The 26,747-nt window shown below is 43.7% G+C and overlaps 1 protein-coding gene across 3 annotated transcripts in view; it reads right to left on the reverse strand.

Moving 5' to 3' along the window:
• The window catches only part of pex5 (peroxisomal biogenesis factor 5), a 94,972-nt gene that overhangs the window by 21,627 nt on the left and 46,598 nt on the right, over nucleotides 1-26,747 (reverse strand). The window contains exons 8-11 of one of the 3 annotated variants that reach the window (XM_060921610.1): nucleotides 20,165-20,287; nucleotides 19,659-19,772; nucleotides 19,119-19,202; nucleotides 18,914-19,033 (exon numbers count right to left, since the gene is read on the reverse strand). In XM_060921610.1, coding sequence (XP_060777593.1) covers nucleotides 18,914-19,033; nucleotides 19,119-19,202; nucleotides 19,659-19,772; nucleotides 20,165-20,287 — 441 coding nt within the window. The remainder of the gene's footprint in view (nucleotides 1-18,913; nucleotides 19,034-19,118; nucleotides 19,203-19,658; nucleotides 19,773-20,164; nucleotides 20,288-26,747) is intronic. The other 2 variants (XM_060921611.1, XM_060921612.1) reach the window with 2 other exon arrangements.

Below are 26,747 nucleotides of genomic sequence, written 5' to 3' on the forward strand. Positions count from 1 at the left end.
TGAAGCATTGGGGAGAGCACGAATGGTGAAGGTGTTGTGTGTGCACGGGGATGTTCACAACTACCCTTTAGTGTCTGTCCACATTCTATTTCGAGGGGAAAAACCTAGTGTAAAGGCGGCGGTTAACCCTCATCTCACCCACTTGCTAATTTTGGGGACTGATTGGCCGGGGTTTAAGGAATTAATGACGCACATAGTGAAGAGTGGGTCCTGCCGTAATTCAGCTAGGGAAAGCCCCGGAGTAGCATTGGGGGGAGAAGCTGTCACAGAGCTGTCTACATCAGAACCACGTCAGGGCGATACGCGGAGTGAGGAGCACCGCGCCCCTCCTCCCTCTCTCGGGGATTCCCTTGGGGATTTCCCATTAGGGCAGTCACGAGACGGGACTCTGCGGCATGCATTTGACCAAGTGAGAGTAATCGATGGTCAAATTCTCCAGCCAAATGCGACGCCGGTCTTCCCCTACTTTGCTATTATTAAGGATAGGCTATACCGAGTGATGCAGGACACTCAAACTGGCAAAAAGATAACACAGCTGTTAATTCCAAAGAGCCACTGGGAATTCATATTCCAGGCGGCTCACTTTAATCCCACAGCCGGACACTTGGGGCAGGATAAGAGATTAGCCCGAATAATGGCTCGGTTCTATTGCCCAGAGATTCAAGGGGATGTCCGTCGGTGGTGTGCCGCAAATGCCACTTAGTAAATCCCACGGCCACTCCAAAAGCGCCTTTGCGCCCTCTCTCTTTAATCGAGACGCCTTTCGAAAGAATTGGGATGGATCTCGTCGGGCCATTAGATCGGTCAGCACGGAGATATCGCTTTATTTTAGTTCTGGTGGACTATGCAACATGATATCCGGAAGCAGCGCCCCTCCGCAATACCTCAGCACACAGTATCGCAGAAGCGCTCTTCCACTTTATCTCCCGGGTCGGGATTCCGAAAGAAATCCTGACGGACCAAGGCACTGCATTCATGTCACGCACACTATGCAAGCTGTATGGGGCTTACTGGGGATTAAGCCTATCTGCACCAGCATTTATCACCCACAAACGGATGGCTTAGTACAACCCCGATTCCAAAAAAGTTGGGACAAAGTACAAATTGTAAATAAAAACGGAATGCAATGATGTGGAAGCTTCAAAATTCCATATTTTATTCAGAATAGAACATAGATGACATATCAAATGTTTAAACTGAGAAAATGCATCGTTTAAAGAGAGAAATTAGGTGGTGATGTTAAATTTCATGACAACAACACATCTCAAAAAAGTTGGGACAAGGCCATGTTTCCCACTGTGAGACATCCCCTTTTCTCTTTACAACAGTCTGTAAACATCTGGGGACTGAGGAGACAAGTTGCTCAAGTTTAGGGATAGGAATGTTAACCCATTCTTGTCTAATGTAGGATTCTAGTTGCTCAACTGTCTTAGGTCTTTTTTGTCGTATCTTCCGTTTTATGATGCGCCAAATGTTTTCTATGGGTGAAAGATCTGGACTGCAGGCTGGCCAGTTCAGTACCCGGACCCTTCTTCTACGCAGCCATGATGCTGTAATTGATGCAGTATGTGGTTTGGCATTGTCATGTTGGAAAATGCAAGGTCTTCCCTGAAAGAGACGTCATCTGGATGGGAGCATATGTTGCTCTAGAACCTGGATATACCTTTCAGCATTGATGGTGTCTTTCCAGATGTGTAAGTTGCCCATGCCACACACACTAATGCAACCCCATACCATCAGAGATGCAGGCTTCTGAACTGAGCGCTGATAACAACTTGGGTCGTCCTTCTCCTCTTTAGTCCGAATGACACGGCGTCCCTGATTTCCATAAAGAACTTCAAATTTTGATTCGTCTGACCACAGAACAGTTTTCCACTTTGCCACAGTCCATTTTAAATGAGCCTTGGCCCAGAGAAGACATCTGTGCTTTTGGATCATGTTTAGATACGGCTGCTTCTTTGAACTATAGAGTTTTAGCGGGCAACGGCGGATGGCACGGCGAATTGTGTTCACAGATAATGTTCTCTGGAAATATTCCTGAGCCCATTTTGTGATTTCCAATACAGAAGCATGCCTGTATGTGATGCAGTGCCGTCTAAGGGCCCGAAGATCACGGGCACCCAGTATGGTTTTCCGGCCTTGACCCTTACGCACAGAGATTCTTCCAGATTCTCTGAATCTTTTGATGATATTATGCACTGTAAATGATGATATGGTCAAACTCTTTGCAATTTTACACTGTCGAACTCCTTTCTGATATTGCTCCACTATTTGTCGGTGCAGAATTAGGGGGATTGGTGATCCTCTTCTCATCTTTACTTCTGAGAGCCGCTGCCACTCCAAGATGCTCTTTTTATACCCAGTCACGTTAATGACCTATTGCCAATTGACCTAATGAGTTGCAATTTGGTCCTCCAGCTGTTCCTTTTTTGTACCTTTAACTTTTCCAGCCTCTTATTGCCCCTGTCCCAACTTTTTTGAGATGTGTTGCTGTCATGAACTTTCAAATGAGCCAATATTTGGCATGAAATTTCAAAATGTCTCACTTTCGACATTTGATATGTTGTCTATGTTCTATTGTGAATACAGTATCAGTTTTTGAGATTTGTAAATTATTGCATTCCATTTTTATTTACAATTTGTACTTTGTCCCAACTTTTTTGGAATCGGGGTTGTAGAACGGTTTAATCGAACCCTCAAAAATATAATTCGGAAGTTCGTAAGCGAAGATGCACGTAATTGGGATAAGTGGCTTGAGCCCATTATTTGCAGTACAAGAGGTCCCGCAAGCCTCCACAGGGTTTTCACAATTTGAATTCTATGGGCATAAGCCGCGTGGCATTTTGGACACGTTACGTGAAAATTGGGAGGAGGGACCTTCACCCAGTAAGAACGAAATTCAATACGTTCTCGAACTGTGCGCCAAACTCCACACACTCACGCACTTCACTGTTATGCTGATGACACACAGTTGTATGTTTCTGCAAAACCTGATGAGAGACACCAGCTTAATAAAATTGAGGAATGTGTTAAGGACATTAGACACTGGATGCTTATAAATTTCCTTCTGCTTAACTCTGACAAGACTGAAGTACTTGTGCTAGGACCACATACAGCTAGAAGTAAGTTTTCTGATTACACAGTAACTCTGGATGGCCTTTCTGTTTCTTCACGTGCAGCAGTAAAAGACCTCGGAGTGATTATTGACCCCAGTCTTTCATTCGAAACTCACATTGATAACATCACCCGGATAGCTTTCTTTCATCTCAGAAATATTGCAAAGATAAGAAATTTAATGTCATTGCATGATGCAGAAAAACTAGTCCATGCTTTCGTTACCTCCAGGTTGGATTATTGTAATGCCTTACTGTCTGGATGTTCCAATAAGTGCATAAACAAGCTCCAGTTAGTTCAAAATGCCGCAGCAAGAGTCCTTACTAGAACTAGAAAATATGACCACATCACGCCTGTCTTATCCACACTGCATTGGCTCCCAATCAAATTTCGTATTGATTATAAAATACTACTATTGACCTTTAAAGCACTAAATGGTCTCGCACCACAGTACCTGAGTGAACTTCTGCTCCTCTATGACCCGCCACGCCTACTTAGATCAAAAGGTGCAGGCTATCTGCTGGTACCTCGTATAGTGAAGGCTACATCAGGGGGCAGAGCCTTTTCTTACAAAGCCCCACTGTTATGGAACAGCCTTCCAAGTAATGTTCGGGAATCAGACACAGTCTCAGCATTTAAGTCTAGGCTGAAAACATATCTGTTTAGTCAAGCCTTTTGTTAATGGTGTTTATGAGGTAAAGGAGTAGATCTGGAGGGTCCTCAGACATAGAGTGTTTTGGTAAACTGGGATGTATGGATGCTGTCAGTCCCCACTCGCTTGCTCACTCGAGTTTGTTGACGGTGTAGTGGCTGGCTGCTTTATGTCCCGGGGCTCCCTCATGCCTGTGTTACCTTCTGGCTCTCTCCTTTTAGTTATGCTGTCATAGTTAGTTGCCGGAGTCCCTGCTTGTACTCGGTGCAATATGTATACTGTTCCTACTTATTCAGGTGACATTGGGCATACCTAACCACCTGTGTTTTCTTTCTCCCCCCCAAATCTGTCCCTCTGAGTTACATGGAGTCAACAGGAAATCTTTTGGTGGAGACGGTGGGGACCTCGACTGGCTATCGTAGCCTGCAGGGAATCGGCCGTCAGACATTCTGTCGCATGTCCCAGACCCGGTTAAATGTAACTGAATTGTCTTGGCCAGGCCTAACGGTCCCATCTGCATCTCATCATTGCTGAGGAGTGTGCTCCCATCACCCAATCAAGCATCCAGCCAGAGCAGGTCATGATATATTTTTTACCATATTAACATGCCATTGTGCGTCATGCCTGATGTAAAGACTCTCGTCTCTGCGAGCCTACCACACAGATTTAATACTTGTCATTTTTAGGGCATACCTAACAACGTGTTTTCTTTCTCTCCCCCCCGCCCCCCCATCTGTCCCTCTGAGTTACATATTGATCCTGGGATTGAGATGCTGGCCTCTTCTGCCCCTCGGACCTGCTTGATCCATCCTGGTGCCCTGTGTCTGGTCGGAGTTTTATCGCCCCACTCCTGTGAAGGACGGCCCCATGAGGACAGTTGAGGGTTATACCTGTTAAAACTGTTAATATTATAGTCAGGCTGTCTGTTGTTGCCCAAATGAGGATGGGTTCCCTTTTGAGTCTGGTTCCTCTCGAGGTTTCTTCCTCATGTCGTCTGAGGGAGTTTTTCCTTGCCACCGTCGCCACAGGCTTGCTCATTGGGGATAGATTAGGGATAAAATTAGCTCATGTTTTAAGTCGTTCAAATTCTGTAAAGCTGCTTTGCGACAATGTTTATTGTTAAAAGCGCTGTACAAATAAACTTGATTTGATTTGACTTAACCCAGGAGCATTTGCGGCAGGAGCAATAACGTCAAGTCCGACTGTACGACAGGGGCACACGCCTTAGGGAGTTCACACCGGGAGACAAAGTACTTGTATTGTTGCCCACGTCGAGCTCCAAATTGGTCGCCAAGTGGCAAGGGCCCTTCGAGGTCACACGGCGAGTTGGGGACGTCAACTATGCGGTGAGGCGAATGGACAGGGGTGAGGCATTACAGATTTACCACCTGAATCTGTTAAAACATTGGAATGAGGAGGTCCCCGTGGCATTGGTGTCGGTAATTCAGGAGAAGGCGGAGCTGGGGCCGGAGGTTCAAAAAAAGAGGGAAAAAAAAAAAAAAAAAAATCGACATCGCCCACCGCTCCAGTCCCCTGTGGAGACCACCTCTCCCCGACCCAGCTAACGGAGGAGAGTTGCAAAAAGAATTTTCTGATGTGTTTTCGCCCCTGCCTGGACGCACCCACCTCATAGAACACCACATTGAGATGCCCCCGGGGGTGGTAGTGTGCAGCCGCCCTTACCGCCTGCCCGAACACACAAAAAAGGGTGGTACGGGATGAACTTGAAGTCATGCTTGAAATGTGCATAATCGAGGAGTCCCACAGTGACTGGAGCAGCCCAGTGGTCCTGGTCCCCAAGACTGATGGGTTGGTCCGGGTCTGTGTGGACTATAGAAAGGTCAACGCTGTGTCTAAATTTGACGCGTACCCAATGCCTCGCATTGACGAGCTGCTCGATCGATTAGGCACTGCTCGTTTTTATTCGACACTGGATTTAACGAAGGGATATTGGCAGATCCCCTTGACTCCTCTGTCCCGAGAGAAAACGGCCTTTTCCACACCGTTTGGCTTACACTAATTCGTCACACTTCCTTTTGGGCTGTTTTGGGCGCCGCTATGTTCCAGCGGCTTATGGACAGGGTCCTCCGCCCCCACGCCACCTACGCAGCAGAGTATCTGGATGACATCATCTACAGTAATGACTGGCCGCGGCACCTTGAACACCTTAGGGCTGTCCTAAAGTCGCTGAGATGGGCAGGTCTCACAGCCAACCCAAAGAAATGTGCGATTGGGCAGGTGGAAGTACGGTATCTAGGTTTCCACTTAGGCCATGGGCAGGTGTGTCCCCAAATTAATAAGACAGCAGCAATTGCGGCCTGCCCGAGGCCCAAGACCAAAAAGGGGGCGAGACAGTTCCTAGGGCTGGCTGGCAACTATCGGAGGTTCATACCTAATTATTCGGACGTCACCAGCCCGCTGACGGATCTCACTAAAAAGGGAGCACCAGATCCGGTCCAGTGGACAGAGCAATGCCAACAGGCTTTCTCTAAGGTAAAGGCTGCACTGTGTGGGGGGGCCACTGTTACACTCCCCTGACTTTTCTCTCCCCTTTATTTTACAGACAGCCACGTTGGCCAGAGGGCTGGGGGCCGTTCTGTCCCAGACGGTGTCGTTATCGCCATCCATGCTGTAAAATTAATGCTATTCTGAATCCTCATTCACAGCTGTAATGCAAATGGCTTCCCCCTTGGTATACAAGTGCACTTCCATAGTAGGAAAAAAAAAACTACATTTTGCCGCCTATGTAGTTCCTATTTATGCAAAATTGAGTCATTCAGGATTCAGCCATGTTTTTGCTCAGCGTTAGCAACAGTTACAGGTTTTTAGCTTTCTCCTGAAATGTTTGCTTTTATTTCTTCATCAGGGTAGTAAAACTCGCTTTCGCTGTGAACACTGTCGTTATCGCTATCCATGCTGTAAAATTAATGCTATTCTCCTGAGAAATGTGAAAATAAATGTTGACAAAAATTGTTACTATGTTTGTTGTTGTTGTGAACGAGCGAGTCGCCAGAGGTCTGTAACTGGAGTCCGTATCATATGATACGGACCTGCTCGCCAGCCAATCAGAGCGCAGGATTTGATGGAAACCGGACCAATGGTGCAGTTTCCAACAAATCCTGTGCTCTGATTGGCTGGCGAGTGGGACCGTATCCTACAGTACGGAACCCGGTTATGGACCTCTGGCAACTCGCTCATTCACAACAACAAACATAGTAGCATTTTTTGTCAACATATATCTTTTTTTTTTTAAATAAGATTTATTTATAAGCTTATCAAAAATCTTATAAATTTTTGCCAGCATTTCTCAGGAGAATAGAATCAATTTTACAATCATGGATGGCGATAACGACAGTGTTCACAGCGAAAGCGAGTTTTACTACCCTGAGGAAGAAATAAAAGAAAACATTTCAGGAGAAAGCTAAAAACCTGTAATTTGCTAACACCGAGCAAAAACATGGCTGAATCCTGAATGACTCAATTTTGTATAAACAGGGGACTACAGTGGTGCTTGAAAGTTTGTGAACCCTTTAGAATTTTCTATATTTCTGCATAAATATGACCCAAAACATCATCAGATTTTCACACAAGTCCTAAAAGTAGATAAAGAGAACCCAGTTAAACAAATTAGACAAAAATATGATACTTGGTCATTTATTTATTGAGGAAAATGATCCAATATTACATATCTGTGAGTGGCAAAAGTATGTGAACCTCTAGGATTAGCAATTAATTTGAAGGAGAAATTAGAGTCAGGTGTTTTCAATCAATGGGATGACAATCAGGTGTGAGTGGGCACCCTGTTTTATTTAAAGAACAGGGATCTATCAAAGTCTGATCTTCACAACACATGTTTGTGGAAGTGTATCATGGCACGAACAAAGGAGATTTCTGAGAACCTCAGAAAAAGCGTTGTTGATGCTCATCAGGCTGGAAAAGGTTACAAAACCATCTCTAAAGAGTTTGGACTCCACCAATCCACAGTCAGACAGATTGTGTACAAATGGAGGAAATTCAAGACCATTGTTACCCTCCCCAGGAGTGGTCGACCAACAAAGATCACTCCAAGAGCAAGGTGTGTAATAGTCGGCGAGGTCACAAAGGACCCCACGGTAACTTCTAAGCAACTGAAGGCTTCTCTCACATCGGCTAATGTTAATGTTCATGAGTCCACCATCAGGAGAACACTGAACAACAATGGTGTGCATGACAGGGTTGCAAGGAGAAAGCCACTGCTCTCCAAAAAACTTGCTGCTTGTCTGCAGTTTGCTAAAGATCACGTGGACAAGCCAGAAGGCTATTGGAAAAATGTTTTGTAGACGGCTGAGCCCAAAATAGAACAATTTGGTTTAAATGAGAAGCGTTAAGTTTAGAGAAAAGAAAACACTGCATTCCAGCATAACAACCTTATCCCATCTGTGAAACATGGTGGTGGTAGTATCGTGTTTTGGGCCTGTTTTGCTGCATCGGGGCCAGGACGGCTTGCCATCATTGATGGAGCAATGAATTCTGAATTATACCAGGGAATTCTAAAGGAAAATGTCAGGACATCTGTCCATGAACTGAATCTCAAGAGAAGGTGGGTCATGCAGCAAGACAACAACCCTAAGCACACAAGTCGTTCTACCAAAGAATGGTTAAAGAAGAATAAAGTGAATGTTTTGGAATGGCCAAGTCAAAGTCCTGACCTTAATCCAATCGAAATGTTGTGGAAGGACCTGAAGCAAGCAGTTCATGTGAGGAAACCCACCAACATCCCAGAGTTGAAGCTGTTCTGTACGGAGGAATGGGCTAAAATTCCTCCAAGCCGGTGTGCAGGACTGATCAACAGTTACCGCAAATGTTTAGTTGCAGTTATTGCTGCACAAGGGGGTCACACCAGATACTGAAAGCAAAGGTTCACATACTTTTGCCACTCACAGATATGTAATATTGGATCATTTTCCTCAATAAATAAATGACCAAGTATAATATTTTTGTCTCATTTGTTTAACTGGGTTCTCTTTATCTACTTTTAGGACTTGTGTGAAAATCTGATGATGTTTTGGGTCATATTTTTGCAGAAATGTAGAAAATTCTAAAGGGTTCACAAACTTTTAAGCACCACTGTACATAGGTGGCAAAATGTAGTTTTTTTCCTGCCATGGAAGTGCACTTGTATACTGAGGGGGAAGCCATTTGCATTACAGCCGTGAATGAGGATTCAAAATGGAGGCTCGGCTCAGTTTTCCCTTTCGGACGCTTTCGTTTTCTGTTAGAATTTGGTAAATAAAAAATAAATATATTATTTACCAGCTTAAGGTCGGTCCGTATGGTGAAATACCGTCACCTCGGCCCAGAGGGCCTCGCTCAGTACTTTCAAGACCTCGGTCACGGTATTTCACCATACGGACCTCCCAGCTGGTAAATAACATGCATGTTTTTATTATTTTGAAAACCCGCCAGCCGACTGATCTGGTACGTTTTAATTGTGCAACAGTAATGACGTAAATACCAGCGCGACGGATTCGTGTCCGAAAGCGTTTTTTCATTTTACCAATGAGCTCACTATATAGTCTAGGGCTGCAACAACTAATCGATTAAATCGATTAAAATCGATTATTAAAATAGTTGGCAACTAATTTAATAGTCGATTAGTTGGGTCTACATTATCATACACATAAGTGCAGTTGCTACTCCCTAATGTGGGGGCAGTAAAGCACCATTAAGCTGGATACCGACCGCCGTAAAAGAAGAAGCAGGAGAAGCGAACCAATGCCGTGCTTTGTGTAGCTCACCTGGAAGAAGCGTTTGAAAAATGGCGGAGGAGGCTAACGTTAGTAGAGAGAAAAATGTCCGACCCAAGTCATCAAAAGTATGGGAGCACTTTACATTAACGCCTTCAAAGAACAGCGTTAGGTGCAAAATGCGCAGAGTTGATCTCGCATGGCACGGAAGCACAACATCGCTGAATGAGCACCTGAAGAGGAAGCACGTTGGAGTGTCTGATTATAATTTCAAAGTAAATTCTGTATTAAAATTACTAAATAAGCAAATCCGTTACAGTCCACGAAACAGGAAGTATAAGGATGAGGAAAAAACAGTTTAAATCGGGAAGCTGTGCACATTTGCGCAGTCCTGCCGCTCAGGCTGCACAAATGTGCGCAGCTTCCCGATTATTGTCAGCACATGACAGCATTACCCAATGTTCATTTGTTTTTCATTACAGTTATTTAAACTGTTCACCATCTTAAAATTCAAGACTTCAATAGGATTTTGTTTGACAAAACAATATAAAGAAATGGTGGTTGCACTATATAAAAAAAGATTTTATGTTTTATGTGATTTTATTTTCTTTACATTAATTCAGCTGCTACAAAATTTTTATTTTTTTTTGTACTCAATGTAGCATACATTTAATTTTTTCATGAGTTGGAAACAACTTTTGAACAAAGACAGTTTGGTTAATTAAATAAAATGCTGGAAATCAAATTTTGCTTTTTTTCCTTTTTATCCGATTAATAATCGATTAATCGAAAAAATAATCGATAGATTAATCGATTATCAAAATAATCGTTAGTTGCAGCCCTAATATAGTCCTCTATATAGTAATTCTCTATATAGGGAGGCGGGAGCAGTGAACGAGTGAGTGATTTTGGACACAGGGATATATTCATTTTTGGACCAAAGAAATAAAGGAGCATTAAAAGCCAATTTTATATACATGCACGTCATGATATTTCCACCAGTAAAGTCTCAAAGCATTAGATCTTTAAAATATGAGCAAAGTTTCCATTTTGTTATGAGATAAATGCATACAAGATCTACATGCATCTCCTGCGCACACACAAAATATTTTTTAGCAGTGCCTAAAAATGGAGATCCCGATGAGTGTATGAGCAAAATATTTGCAAGGGCACAAAATCGACCTGAAAGGAATAATAATATAATAGCATATGAACCACTGAATTGTGTAGTGCATTTCACATCAATAAATTGCTGCACTGTCTTGTGACAGTCAGGGTTCTCCGAGAAATCTGAAGTAGCCGGCTAAAAAAAAAAGTAGTAGGCAGCTCTGGAATTTGCGGCAGCAAAGCCGCTGCAGCACGCCAAAGGCACGCTAATGCTAGGGGCGTCCGGGGGACATACACCCCCCAGAAAATATTGAAATTTAAATGCCTTCTAGTGCATTCTCAGCTAATAAATTACTGTAAAATACTTGCAAAATCTGTACGAAATTTCCCTCCAGATGTGTGCGCACTTAGATTTCTCAGTTCCCTCTGTAGTACGCTGCCTGGCTCTGTAACATAACTACATGGTGAGCTTATTTGGTGCATATGTAATGTACTTGATGTGCTTCTGGTGTGGTATTGTGTAGTTTTAATTTCAGCATAAATATTTGCACACAGTTATTTGCACTTTATAAGTATCAAGCCTTGGCTAAGGGACCAGACATCTCTATGGGAACTTGGGCACTCTGGGTAGCTTCTGGATATGAAAATAACAATTCTTAGATATGAAACTATTAATTACGATTTATATGTACAGAAAACATGGACTTTATATTTATTTGGCTCACGGAAGGTTTTAGTTTCTTCTTCGGTGGCATTTTGTGAAAACTGAGTGAAATCTTCTGCATCAACCACCAACTGCATCTTTACTGTCCAGCTCAGCCAATCAGAGTGCGAGAATCGATCAACAAATATGGCGTCGCTCCCGGTCATGTTAGACTTGAATTGAAGACAATTTCGTGGTGAAATAACAGGATTTGCAGCAAGTTATGGGTAGCAGAGATTATATAAAAATCGCTTGAACGTTGAAAGGCAATTTAAAATTTTTTTTCTTCTGGGATCGATTAGCCGGCGCAGACCATCTGTGTAAACGGAGAAAACCGCTGGTCGCCGGCACGTGTGGACATCTCTGCACAGTGATACCAAGGAGACGTACATCGCGGTTACGAATACATATTTATTCCTTTCTTTGACACCGCATGCCATGCGCCAGAAACAACACCAGGACATTTATTATGGTGTGACTCTGCTGGGTGCCTGGTGGACAGCAGTGAACCAGCGCGTTCACTTCACATTATTACTATATAGTTACGACGGAATATCAAACTTTGTCAAACAGTTATCCGATTGCATCTTTCATGTAGATGTTCGTTGTATGCACCTGCAAACTGCAAAGTGTGTGTACGCTATTAGGACAAATTAGCATGTACCTGTTCCTGATTAGAGCTCAATCACAGCAAAAGTGTCAATAGAACGGTTTTAACTAGTTTTAAACAAAACAGTTGTGAATATTTCTGCAAAACATGTTAGTAAACAAAATAAGAAAATTAACCGCTGGATAAAAAAAAAAAAAAAAAACTCATGTAAATAAAGATACAAATTTTGTTGTCCGGTGGTCAAGTGTTTGTGTCACATCCACACACTTCTATGTGTTACTCATGTCCACGCACACTGTGTGCTCCGAGTGCACTGCATGCACCTCAAGGACTAATAATTACACACACCTGTCCCTGATCAGAGCACAATCACGGTACGTATATACAGTAAGGACTCTGGTAATTCTAGGACTTTGTGAAGTATACGTGTTGTTCCCAGTGTTCCACGTTTTTAAGCCTCGTATCACTGTGCTCGCTCTGGTTTTTGACTTTGCTTTGTTTATTTGGACTCTGCCTTTTGCCTCGTCTCTATTGCTCTGATTGTGCCTTGGATGATCCTTGCCTGTTTATGACTCTGCCTAACGTTTAGATTTGTATGCCTGTCTGTGTTGTAAATAAACCTTCCTGCACTTACATCTATCTGCAGCAGTCACCTTTAAAGGAACAGTCCACCGTACTTCCATAATGAAATATGCTCTTATCTGAATTGAGACGAGCTGCTCCGTACCTCTCCGAGCTTTGCGCGACCTCCCAGTCAGTCAGACGCGCTGTCACTCCTGTTAGCAATGTAGCTAGGCTCAGTATGGCCAATGGTATTTTTTGGGGCTGTAGTTAGATGCGACCAAACTCTTCCGCGTTTTTCCTGTTTACATAGGTTTATATGACCAGTGATATGAAACTGGATATCTGAGCTCCGTATCAATGCGCTGCCGAAGTGCGCAGAAGGTGTTAGTACTCCTGTCATTATAGTGCGCACTTTCCATAGCATAGAAAATCGCTACGTTTCAATTTGTATAACTGAACTTGTTTCATATCACTGGTCATATAAACCTATGTAAACAGGAAAAACGTGGAAGAGTTTGGTCGCATCTAACTACAGCCCCAAAAAATACCATTGGCCATGCTGAGCCTAGCTACATTGCTAACAGGAGTGACAGCGCGTCTGACTGACTGGGAGGTCGCGCAAAGCTCGGAGAGGTACGGAGCAGCTCGTCTCAATTCAGGTAAGAGCATATTTCATTATGGAAGTACGGTGGACTGTTCCTTTAAAGGCAATGCCTCCTTGGATAAGAACAGTACAAGTCCTGACAGTGAAAACTTATAATAGAAACCCAAGTCATAGATGTCGGGAACATTCAAAATTTGTCGAGTTTAAATTTCCCGCCAAGGGAATCCCGGTACCAACGTCGCTACTATTGGCTGGCTTTCGTGTGATGTCATGAGTGCGAGTGGTTTTACCGGCGGTTTTTCCACTGAAGTCCAAACAGTGTAGCTTCTGTCCGACTCTCTGCTAGATTACATTCATTCTGACGGAAACTTGCAACAGAACACGACGTAGAAAGAGAGACAAATCGTTAAACTACAATCTACGAATGTCATGGAGAAGAAGGGGGAGAGAAAGGAAAAAAAAAGGTAAAGCGCCCAGAAAGCGATGTATCGCTGCAACACAAATGCCGTGGAGGGAGTGGCCCTGTTCCTTTTCCCCGAAAGATAATTACTAATTAGTCAAGACTTTGCTACAATGAACTGCAAAGAATTTTGTTTCCAACATACTGTAATACTATTAATTTGAGGAATGCATCTTCAACTTCCAGTCATCCAAACCCCTTAAGCCTAGGTCACAACCAGACGTACGATTTTTTGGCTGTGTGATTTTTGGCGTTTCCCAAATCACTGCGTTTTTTTTGTTCGTGGAGAAAGATGCACGTTGGCCGTAAGTTTGTCTTGCAACCTGAAGAAAACGTAAGCGCCCGTAGAGTTTGTTTGACATGACAAAGAACATCTGCGGCCGGTCTGCGGCCAGTCTACGGCTCGAAAATCAGCACGTCACACGCGCGCCCTCCGTGCATTTCACGCGCGCCCTCCATGCATTTCTTGCGTTTTTTGCATGTAGACCGGCCGTAGAAGCACGTACGGCCGGTTGTGGCCGAGGCTTTAGTGAGGACGCCATTTTGTAGTGCTGTCCGAAACCTTAGTGAGGATTATGTGGGAAACGCGCTCAATATGATATGGATTTATCACAAAAATACACGCATGTATTTATTATTTTGAAAACCCACCAGCCGACTGATCTGGCACGTTTTAATTGTGCGACAGTAATGACGTAAATACCAGCGCGACGGACTGGTCTTTTCAACTCTTCTCAGTTGGTTGGAAGTTGTATGGAATAATCTCTAGGTCACGTACGCCAGGGAGGCGGATGTATGTGCAGAAGGACACAGTTTAATAAAGTGCAGAATATATATACAGTGAGAATATATACACAGGCTAACAATCCAAAAACGGCAGGCGAGATCAAAAACGAGAATACAGGCAAAAGGGTCGGTCGAGGCGCAAACTGTACATCAAAGGCTAAGCGAGGACAAGAATGAGAAACAGGCACGAGGATCGTGAAACAGGAAATCAAGACACCGGGTAGAAAGGCTTGGTAATGCGTGTCGCAATACTTCGCGATCAGCACAGTCCTTAAATAGGCAAACACATATGCCGCTTTTCCACTACAAACGCGGCTGAGTTGGGCTGAGCCGTGCCGTGCCGAGTTGGGCTGAGTTGAGCTGAGCGGGGCTATTGGAGTTGCATTTTGACTACAACCGCGCTGAACCGTGCTGGCTGGAAGTGGGTGGACACATTGGGTGGAGTTAGCGAAAGTGGGTGGACGTCACGTGATGTCGTTAAGCAGCGCAAACAGTGACATCAGTGATCTTTTAAGCGGTAGTCTCACGACCCGGATAGTAAACAATAAACATGGAGGACATGGAGTCGTTAGTGTTGCTGGTCTTGGTGCTGTGGCTTGTTGTCACCGACAACGCCAACAGATACTGGCAAGAGCGTATAGATGAGGCGAGGCGCATAAGGCTTCAGAAATTCTCGTAATTCGTAATTCTTCTTCTTCCGGGTTTACGGTGTTTACAGATCCCAGCGTGCTCGCGGGGCGTGTGTGGGCATGTGAGGACACTCCTCCTCACCAATCAGTGCACAGGGGAGTGTCTCCTCACGCCCCTAGCCCCACTCGGCTCGGTTTGGCTCGCTTCAGCCCCACTCCAAAACTGTGCGAGTTTTGGGTGCTAAGCAGGGCTGAAGCGAGCTGAGTCGTGCTGCTCTGAGGTAGTCGAAACGCGAGCCGTGTCGGGCTGAAGTGAGCTGAAGTGAGCTGAAGTGAGCTGAAAAAGGGTAGTGGAAAAGGGCCAATAGTTCCTTAATTGAGCTCAGGTGCTCCTTGTTCACGGCTGGAGTCCACTTGGCGCGCCTTCAGGTGCACGCGCCACAGCGCGCAGGACTGACATTCTATCGCTGATGAAGCTGGCAAATCTCGAAATGAATCTAAATTGGAATGATATGGCGATCTGGCTGCTGTGTAAACAGTTTTCAAAATGGCGGCGCTGACGCTTCACGTTTGAAGTCTTGCACAAGTCTCGTGAAGATCGCACGGATAAGCCACGACTGCCGTGGACCATACGAACTACATTCAACGTGGCTAAAAATCCAAAAGGCCGATAAGTATAATGCGCCAATATGAGTCACGATATAAGGTTAATAAAACCGAAAACGTAATTGAATAACACGTTAATTATGTGGGTGGTAAAAGAGAGCAACTGGACTTGCTTGAAGATTCTTGAAAACGTTTCACCTCTCATTCGAAAGGCTTCTTCAGTTCTGTCTGACTCCTGTGTTGAGCTTCAACACAGGACAGCCAGTTCCTCAGGCCAGGACTCTGCTGTCTATCTTCATCTTAACAGCAAAGGACACTCATTTCAGGATTGCAACGGACGCATTTTAGCCAGAGAGGATCGTTGGTAGGAGTGAGGAGTTAAAGAAGCCATTTTTGTCAACCTGGAACGGCCATCACTGAACAGAAGTGGTGGTCTAAGGCTACATCCACACGACAACGGCAACGAGATGTTATTAAAAAAAAATATATCGCGTCCACATGGGCAACGGATCAGTAAAATATCAGGTACATATGGCAACGCAACGCTTGCTGAAAACGATGCAATACACATGCCACACCTCTAGGGGCGCTGTAAGACGGTCCCTTCGGAGACACCAGAACAATAGAAGAAGTAAGGACGCATGCGCATAAACTATTATGTGCGAGACTTCATATTAGCCACAAAGTCAGAAAAATCTGTTCGTAAAATTACATTATAACGACCAAATACAATGAAAAGTATTTTTCCAGTCTCACCTGTGAAAGGTAATCCCATGTGATCTCGTTTGGACGGTAAATCTGTTGGTACAGTTAAACGCAGCACATGAATGAGGCATCTTTATTCTCCGCTTTGACCCATCCAATATGGCGGCGAGGATGACGTATGATTCTATGCGGAAGGCGGCGTCTTTAATGGTCCGGAATAAATTGAATGCTACACGTTGATGGATCAATTTGTTCTTCTACGCCCTTTTTGAGGAATGTATTGTAGGACTTAAACCAACATCTGAAGAGGTGAGATCGCTCCTTTTTTACCCTATTTTTGCTGGCGAGATTGACTCTGCCCTAAGGGCTATTCTCTCTCTCTCTCACTTTGCACCATTACACAAATATTCACAGTGAAAATATTTTGTAAGCGCGTTTCATGAACCAAGTTATAGGATTTGTTGACAACTCGCATCGAGTTTGTTACACTTCTACCCGGTGTGAATCACATGTGGTTGTGACGTCATCGTAAACAAATCCGTTCTACTCATCCAGACGACTTCGCAACGGCGCCGTTGCCAGATCTTTCCACTCTGGAACCCGTTCTCAAAAGATTTCGTTTTGGGGCACCCAAAACGCTGGTGCCGTGTGGACGCCAGGCCGAAATGATAAACAATTTTATCGGATTCACCTGAATCCGTTGCCGTGTGGACAGGGCCTCAACGACACCTTAGGATTGCTTTTCATCCATGAGAGGATAAATACCTGATACTCCCTATTAGTCAGACAGAACTGAAGAAGCCTTTCGGATGAGAGGTGAAACGTCTTCAAGAATCTTCAAGCAAGTCCAGTTGCTCTCTTTTACCAGCCACAGTTACTTATGGCCCTTTTCCACTACCCTTTTTCAGCTCACTTCAGCTTGCTTCAGCTCACTTCAGCCCGACACGGCTCGCGTTTCGACTACTTCAGAACAGCACGACTCGGCTCACTTCAGCCCTGCTTAGCCCCTAAAACTCGCACGGTTTTGGAGTGGGGCTGAAGCGAGCCAAACCGAGCTGAGTGAGGCTAGGGGCGTGAGGAGACACTCCCCTGTGCACTGATTGGTGAGGAGGAGTGTCCTCACACGCCCACACACGCCCCGCGAGCACGCTGGGATCTGTAAACACCGTAAACCCGGAAGAAGGAGAATTACGAATTACGAGAATTTCTGAAGCCTTATGCGCCTCGCCTCATCTATACGCTCTTGCCAGTATCTGTTGCCGTTGTCGGTGACTACAAGCCACAGCACCAAGACCAGCAACACTAACGACTCCATGTCCTCCATGTTTATTGTTTACTATCCGGGTCGTGAGACTACCGCTTAAAAGCTCACTGATGTCACTGTTTGCGCTGCTTAACGACATCACCTGACGTCCACCCACTTTCGCTAACTCCACCCAATGTGTCCACCCACTTCCAGCCAGCACGGTTCAGCGCGGTTGTAGTCGAAATGCAACTCCAATAGCCCCACTCAGCTCGACACGGCTCAGCCCAACTCAGCCGCGTTTGTAGTGGAAAAGCGGCATATGACCTGGACAACTGAGAATCTTCACAGACAACACGTTAATTAAGAAATAAAGCAAGTTTAAAAATGACTTCAGTTCCCCTTTTAACTGCTATTCTGTTTTAGCGCATTTCTCTAGGCCTTTGGCAGTTTGTTAGTAAATAATCCCCATGTTATTTTTTAAAAGGCAAATCAAAAATAAGCACTGGATAAAAACCCATCTACACTACCGTTCAAAAGTTTGGGGTCACCCAGACAATTTTGTGTTTTCCATGAAAAGTCACACTTTTATTTCCCACCATAAGTTGTAAAATGAATCGAAAATATAGTCGAGACATTTTTCTGGCCATTTTGAGCATTTAATCGACCCCACAAATGTGATGCTCCAGAAACTCAATCTGCTCAAAGGAAGGTCAGTTTTATAGCTTCTCTAAAGAGCTCAACTGTTTTCAGCTGTGCTAACATGATTGTACAAGGGTTTTCTAATCATCCATTAGCCTTCTGAGGCAATGAGCAAACACATTGTACCATTAGAACACTGGAGTGAGAGTTGCTGGAAATGGGCCTCTATACACCTATGGAGATATTGCATCAAAAACCAGACTAGAATAGTCATTTAGCACATTAGCAATGTATAAAGTGGATTTCTGATTAGTTTAAAGTGATCTTCATTGAAAAGAACAGTGCTTTTCTTTCAAAAATAAGGTCGTTTCAAAGTGACCCCAAACTTTTGAACAGTAGTGTATCTTGTGTCAATAAAGATACAAGTTTCATTGTCCGGCGATCAAGTGTTAATGAGAGACGTTGCCTTGCACTTACGGTTGGGTTCCCTGGGGTGGTTCACGTTTGTACGTACGTCGTCCAGTTGAGCCATCAAAAATCAGGTCAATGCGTTACCATATTCTCTTAAGAACGGGGCTCTGCCCGAGGAGCTCCGCTAGAACACCCATTTATATTCGGTAACTACCAGCTTGTGACAAACCTCCCGGTAAAACGGTTCATATGACACTGAAATTATTCAAAGTGAAACAGAATTACAAGTGCCGCACAGACAGAAGCTAACCAAGTGAACGGAGACGTTCCTGTGGAGGTGTACACGGCTACCTTGTCATACGAGGTGCTGAGCATCTGGTCAAAGTCAGACAGCCAGGGATGAGCCTCGGCGTCTCTCTTAGCCATTTCCTCCCACTCCTCCTGCAGCTTCTCCCAGAAATCGATATCACTCTGCGCACACACACACCTGTTAACACACTAATTGTTGCTACAACATTTACCAAAAATGAAAAAACGCATACAAGTGTGCTCATACCTCCACGGCAGCTTTAGCCTGCTGAAAATCAGGACCCGCTGTGGTGAACTCGTCTACCCAGGACTCGGCAGACTCTTCCGACACCTGAGGAAGGGAACCGGGCGTTCTTCAGAATGCATTATAACCACCTTGTACCACTTACACATCAGGATGATGGAAACGAGGCAAAGGTAAACAACAGCAGGAAAAACAAAACAAAGGAACTGCCTACAAGAGGAAGCGTCTTACCCTCGTTCATCTGCCTTTCTACACATCTACTGTACAGAGCCACCTTCACTGAAATCAAAGTCAAGCAGCGAGTAGAGCCAAAGAAAGGCAGCCATTTTGTGCGGCTGTGCTCTCACAGAATGCAAGCGATAGCAAAATGGCTTGTATCACAGAAGCACAAAGAGTAAAGCGACGACAGCACCTATATAAACCATATAAAGCAGCAAAAAAATATATGTTTTTTGATAAAGGGACCCCAGCGTATTAGAGAAAAAAAATAAAATAAGAAGAAAGCACCACTGTACTTGTGTTGCCAAGCAGCAGGGGTCCTACCTGACTGACGGTATTAGCCCACTGTTCTGCCTGTTTAGCTTTAGCTTGGTCATTCTTCTCTCTGCACTCTCGAGTTTCCACTTGTACACTCCCTCCCCCCGATTCCTTCAGGAACTGTGCAGCCGTTATGGGGGCAGGTGGGAGGGACAGGCGTGTTATGGGTTTGGTATTGGGTTCGGTGAGGAGTTATAATTAGGTATGGATTGAGATAAATGGGTTAAGAAGAAGCCAGACAGACAAAAGCACATGTTATAGTAACAACACCTACGGTAAAAGTGACATAAAAACTCATGTCGGTGTATTATAGCTGAGGGAGAAATTTAAGTAATAAACTTCATTTATTACTTAAATACCAGATAAAAGTCGTTAGCTGTGACAACGTAGCACGTATGGATGCACAAGGCAAAGGTGTTCATCTAAACACTTGAATTCTCGCTAAACAGCATGAGCTCAGACGGCCACGGGATGCACATGCCCTCTTTAGTGAGGTTGGTTAGGGCTCGTACCTGCGTGAAGCTCGACGCCCAGTTCTGTGCCTCCCTGGCCTGTGCTTTATCAGCGAGCTGCTTTCCTGCTCTGTCCTCCACAGTCACACTGCCCTCGCCAATCTGCCTAACAAACCGCAGGAACTGCACAACGACAACAACAACAACAACGGCTGTTACACACCTACAGGTCATTGTGCACACAACTGATTTTCAGGTCAAGACGTGTCGTTTATCTAGATACACATCCTGATGTAGCCGTGACAATGCTGATCACACAGTAAAGCAATACAAGCAGGACCCCAGACGCTGAAATTTAAGTTACTAAGAAAAGCAATGACATAATGCAAAGTAAAATGAAGAACGGAAATGAATTTTACATGAAAAGAGAAGGGCGTCATAACATGCGAAATGCAATTTCACACACAAAAAAAAGGGCAACATCTTGGCTGAAGGATCCATTTATAAATCACTCAATGAATAAGTGGCCTGGCAAAAAAATTAAAATAAAAAATAAACAGCTGTGAAACATCTACGGTTATAATCTTAATATAATAATAAAAATTTCCTCCATAGTGCTTTACTAATACAACCCCGATTCCAAAAAAGTTGGGACAAAGTACAAATTGTAAATAAAAACGGAATGCAATGATGTGGAAGTTTCAAAATTCCATATTTTATTCAGAATAGAACATAGATGACATATCAAATGTTTAAACTGAGAAAATGTATCATTTAAAGAGAAAAATTAGGTGATTTTAAATTTCATGACAACACCACATCTCAAAAAAGTTGGGACAAGGCCATGTTTCCCACTGTGAGACATCCCCTTTTCTCTTTACAACAGTCTGTAAACGTCTGGGGACTGAGGAGACAAGTTGCTCAAGTTTAGGGATAGGAATGTTAACCCATTCTTGTCTAATGTAGGATTCTAGCTGCTCAACTGTCTTAGGTCTTTTTTGTCGTATCTTCCGTTTTATGATGCGCCAAATGTTTTCTATGGATGAAAGATCTGGACTGCAGGCTGGCCAGTTCAGTACCCGGACCCTTCTTCTACGCAGCCATGATGCTGTAATTGATGCAGTATGTGGTTTGGCATTGTCATGTTGGAAAATGCAAGGTCTTCCCTGAAAGAGACGTCGTCTGGATGGGAGCATATGTTGCTCTAGAACCTGGATATACCTTTCAGCATTGATGGTGTCTTTCCAGATGTGTAAGCTGCCCATGCCACATGCACTAATGCAACCCCATACCATCAGAGATGCAGGCTTCTGAACTGAGCGCTGATAACAACTTGGGTCGTCCTTCTCCTCTTTAGTCCGAATGACACGGCGTCCCTGATTTCCATAAAGAACTTCAAATTTTGATTCGTCTGACCACAGAACAGTTTTCCACTTTGCCACAGTCCATTTTAAATGAGCCTTGGCCCAGAGAAGACGTCTGCGCTTCTGGATCATGTTTAGATACGGCTTCTTCTTTGAACTATAGAGTTTTAGCTGGCAACGGCGGATGGCACGGTGAATTGTGTTCACAGATAATGTTCTCTGGAAATATTCCTGAGCCCATTTTGTGATTTCCAATACAGAAGCATGCCTGTATGTGATGCAGTGCCATCTAAGGGCCCGAAGATCACGGGCACCCAGTATGGCTTTCTGGCCTTGACCCTTACGCACAGAGATTCTTCCAGATTCTCTGAATCTTTTGATGATATTATGCACTGTAGATGATGATATGTTCAAACTTTTTGCAATTTTACACTGTCGAACTCCTTTCTGATATTGCTCCACTATTTGTCGGCGCAGAATTAGGGGGATTGGTGATCCTCTTCCCATCTTTACTTCCGAGAGCCGCTGCCACTCCAAGATGCTCTTTTTATACCCAGTCATGTTAATGACCTATTGCCAATTGACCTAATGAGTTGCAAATTTTTGTACCTTTAACTTTTCCAGCCTCTTTTTGCCCGTCCCAACTTTGAGATGTGTTGCCGTCATGAAATTTCAAAATGCCTCACTTTCGACATTTGATATGTTGTCTATGTTCTATTGTGAATACAATATCAGTTTTTGAGATTTGTAAATTATTGCATTCCGTTTTTATTTATACTTTGTCCCAACTTTTTTGGAATCGGGGTTGTATACAAGCAGTACGCAAAATGCTGAAAAAAAAAAAAGTCAGCAGCAATGGTGTCACTATATTACTAATACTGAAACACAGTACATAACTGAATTCATATAGTTATGACAGGCTATAAAGAAGATAGTGTAGAGGTGTACTATGCGCATTTGGCAATCGATCACCCCTAGACCGGTCCTCGAAGATCAATAACGTACACTACCAGGCAAAAGTCTGGACACAGATGCTTATACAAGGTCTTTCTTCAGTTTTATTCTTCTTCTTCAAAAGTATTCCTGATTAAAGCATATACGCAGAGCCATGGCCTCACTTTCGTTTATAAACGCCTTGAGACCTCAAGAATGGCACAGGAATAGTTTTAAGCGCTAACAATAAATCTAATATAATAATTTTTATGATTAAACTGATTTATATAGGTAGCGGTCTGAGTGAATGACCTTGACGTCCGTAACGTCACAGCAGGAAGTCTATCGGTCTCATCGCCATTTCCGCTATACTAAAACACAGAGCTGACTGCAACTCCGATCCTCCATTTTGAGCTAATTTATCGCTGTGCCACGTAGATGTGTTGCTGGCGGTGCAGCAACACGAACGAAGGTGGATTTACGTTGCATTCGTGGCCCAAGAATGTTCAAACTGCAAAGATTTGGACACGTTTTGCAAGAAACTCACGGATTGGGCGCCTACGAAGTGGTCTCTCCTCTGCTCTGCACATTTTACTGAAGACTCGTACGAGACCTCTGATCTGTTGAGGAGCGTTGTCTATAAGCCCGTATTGAAAGAGGGTGCAGTCCCAACAATTAAACGAAAAGAAAACTACAAGAAAAGGAAAGTAAGTTCAGTTGCACCAGTTCTCCTGGAGCATGAGCCGAGCAGTAATGGCGGAGTACTCAGTATGGAGAAAATGGAGAATGAGTGGACCAGTCGTCAGATTTCTCCGCTGGATATGCTTGCCTCAGCAGCAATATCTCACCCTTACATGGAAGAAGGGAATGAATGAAGAACTGAAAGTCAGATTGTTTCAAAACAATCAGCCACAAGCTCGGCCTTCAGGAAGCGAGAACACAGACGGGTAAGATGCGACTCTCATTTGGTTACATAACAACAAAAACAACAACACTTCTTGTTTACCTGCATTTAGACGAATACATGTAACTTGTATTGTGTTTAAGTTAGCGGTATAAGATTATTTAATTTGCTTCAGAATGTGATTGTCTCAGTTCAGCTGATTATTTAATTAGCCTTTTACATTTTATCAGTGAAAATGCATGCATGTACGGTACATATGTTGCACAAGTTATAATACCCATCCTGTTTTAATGAGAGTCACATGAGACTGTCAGTTCAATTCCATCCAGTTCTCTAGACGACTTTGTTCTCTGGCTTTATTTCGTAAAGTGGGGGCCTCCGTGGCCGACGTGTTACTATCGGATTCACTTTCCGATGGTTCGAACTGATACAGTTCTACGTGTATAGCAGTAGCATGTACACACACTCCAATTCCAGGACCATCACAGTCAGATGTATTACTATCTGAGGAATCCGAAGAATCTCCAATAAATCCGAACGGAGAGGCCATTGCAACCGCTCTCGCCTGCTGAGTCTGGCTTTGGTCGATAGCTGTCAAAGGCCTCGGCCTTAAAACCGGTTCCCGCTGTGATGTCACGCACTCAGGGCTGGCTGGCTCAGCAGGGCAGCTCGAATGCCAACTTTGAGGACTGATTTTAACTCTCAAAAATATTCCTAATTATGCACCATACAAGAGTCAATGACGGAGATACTATCCACTCAGAAATGTATTTAAAAATAAAGGTTCTGCGTATCTCCTTTAAGCTTTGCATACTCTTGGCATCATCTCAACCAGCTTTACAAGAACGTTTCACCTGGGCTTTTCTTAAAGCTTTGAAACACACCAAGCACTTGTTGGCTGCTTTGTCAAAGTTCTAAATGAAAAGTCGTTGCTTGGGGAAACAATTTAATTTTAACTACAACATTGTAAAACTACAGATTAAAAACACGTTTGAAAATATGCACATGCGCGTTAACTTCACTATTCACATTTGTCTTCTATACAAATGTAAAAATGTAGTTTTATTATATTGTTGTAGCTGCACCTGCCTCCAGGTTCCATTTGGTGTGCATTCAGTAGGGTTGGGCGGTATCCAAATTTTGATACCTTTAAACTGTCTCTGTGTTTTCCCGGGGTATACGGTATTACCGAGAAAAAAATAATATTTTGTTTCGGCCTACTGTGTAACGTGCGCCTATGCCTCAAATGTACTATTTAAAAGCAGCATAGCGAATTGTGTGCATTGTGGTATGGATTAAGCAGCAAAGCGAATTTTGTGCATTGATGAATGGATTAAGAGAGATTTCAAAGCATCACGCAACTCTTCCTTCATCTTGAAAATAGCATTCAACTGTCGTTTACACGTCTGCGTTGAAACGCCATTTGCAGCACTATTTCACCTACTCCATCAAAAAAAAGTACACGATGAGCAGGATCATACCCTTTCAAGCATGGGAAATAAAAAAAAGAAAAAGAATCAACCAACACCCAAGTCCGTTTAGACTGTGCGATAAACCATATTCTTCAGCGCAAATGAGGCGAACCTAATTCAAATGCGTGATAGCTGCACAAGGCAAAATCATATGGGCCCACGTCATGCCATGGCGGGGAAATTAATAATCAAATGGCCTTACCTTGCTTAAAACGTTGTCTTGATCACATAACTCCTTACAATTATTCCACTTAAATCCATACGGTTTAACACACCCAACAAAGATAGCAAGCGCATTGCTAATTCCCACCAGAAACCGAACAGTTTACGCTACGATGTTTTCTTCCGTTTCTTCAGTAGATGACATTTCAAACGTTTATTACCCACATCCCAAATGTCATACGTTATATTATTTTACCTTGTTGTTACTCATGTAACCTACTCAAAACACAACTCATTGGAGAGATCTCGTGGAAGTGGAGTACCCCAGGCTATGGTGTGCCTTAGGGGACATATTAGATTTTTCGTTTGGTTTGAAACCAAAATACTGCCACACTGCCGATGTTGTATTTTTTTTTTGCCACTAACTCGTTATCTTGACTTGCCATCTTTCAACCGCGGTCTCAGTCTCTTTTTTTTTTAGATAGGACAGTATAGAGAGACAAGAAATGAGCGGGGGAGAGAGAGAGAGACAGGAAATGAGCGGGGGAGAGAGAGACGGGACCGGGAAATAACCTCGGATCGGAATCGAACCCGGGTCCCCGGATTTATGGTACGGCGCCTTAGCCATCTGAGCCATGACACCCCCGGGCTCAGTCTCTTGCGAAGCTTTCTGTCAGACTCCAGATGTCATGCAGGGTTGCCATGGTAACGACATAAACAACCCTGCACGCGATGAGAACTTCTTTAGGAAATTGATAGAATTAGTGAAAATACGATCACACAGTTATTCGGGATGATCTTCAATTTATTATTTTATATTATGACCTCATGTACTCCATATTTATTTAGATATTATATATTTTTTTTAAAATGACGGTAATGAGACCGATACCGTTGGTACTTTTGGATACCTCGGGATACCTTCTTACCGTAATACCGCCCAACCCTAGCATTCAGAGATGCTTTTCTGCTCATCACGGGGGCAAAGAGTGTTTATTTGAGTTACAGTAGTCTTCCTGTCAGCTCGGACCAGTCTAACTGTTGTCTTCTCACCCTTCCTATTAACAAGGCTTTTCTGTCCATAGAACAGCTGCTCACTGGATGTTTTTTGCCTTTCGCACCATTCTAGAGACTGTTATGGGTGAAAAGCCCAGTGAAGCTGAAATACTGAACCCACCTGTCCAATACCACCAACCATGCGATTGGTCAAAGCCAGTGAGATCACATTTTCCTCTCCATTCTGATATTTGATGTGAACATTAAAAGGCAGTCTGCCCTTCAGAGTTTTCAAGTGTAGGTCATAAAAAGAATTTTCCCCGACACCCAATTATTTTTGTTTAGTGGACCGAAAGCTACTGAATTCAAATCATAGACTTCCAGTTTTATTAGTTTTTCTAAAATAGAACAATGAATGAATTCAGGGCCATGTGACCCTAAAATCTCTGCTATTTTTTCCTGCTTCACCATGATGCAATACAAGATACCACGTCATGCATGACGTGGTGGGCTTTCCCCGTTCGCGCAAGGCATTGTGGGATACAAATTTGAAACAGGAGAGAAAAACGGAGGACGTGGATGAAAGTGAAAGACCGACTACAGTAACAGAAAACGAGAAAAAAGAAAGATGTTATGCTGTGAAGGAAAGGAAACGCGGGACCAAACTAATAAATATCGGCGGTCAGCGAGCACCTCGGTGTGATCAGCTGTTCGGTTAGCGACAGACTGTCAGTGCACGGTTAAAAGCAAACCTGTAGATGGCGGTAATGTAACACTGTGAATGCCAGCTGCCGTAAAACCCAAAAGAAGGT

The sequence above is a fragment of the Neoarius graeffei genome, chromosome 5 (genome assembly GCF_027579695.1).
Source record: "Neoarius graeffei isolate fNeoGra1 chromosome 5, fNeoGra1.pri, whole genome shotgun sequence".
In the NCBI taxonomy this organism is placed as follows: Eukaryota; Metazoa; Chordata; class Actinopteri; order Siluriformes; family Ariidae; genus Neoarius; species Neoarius graeffei.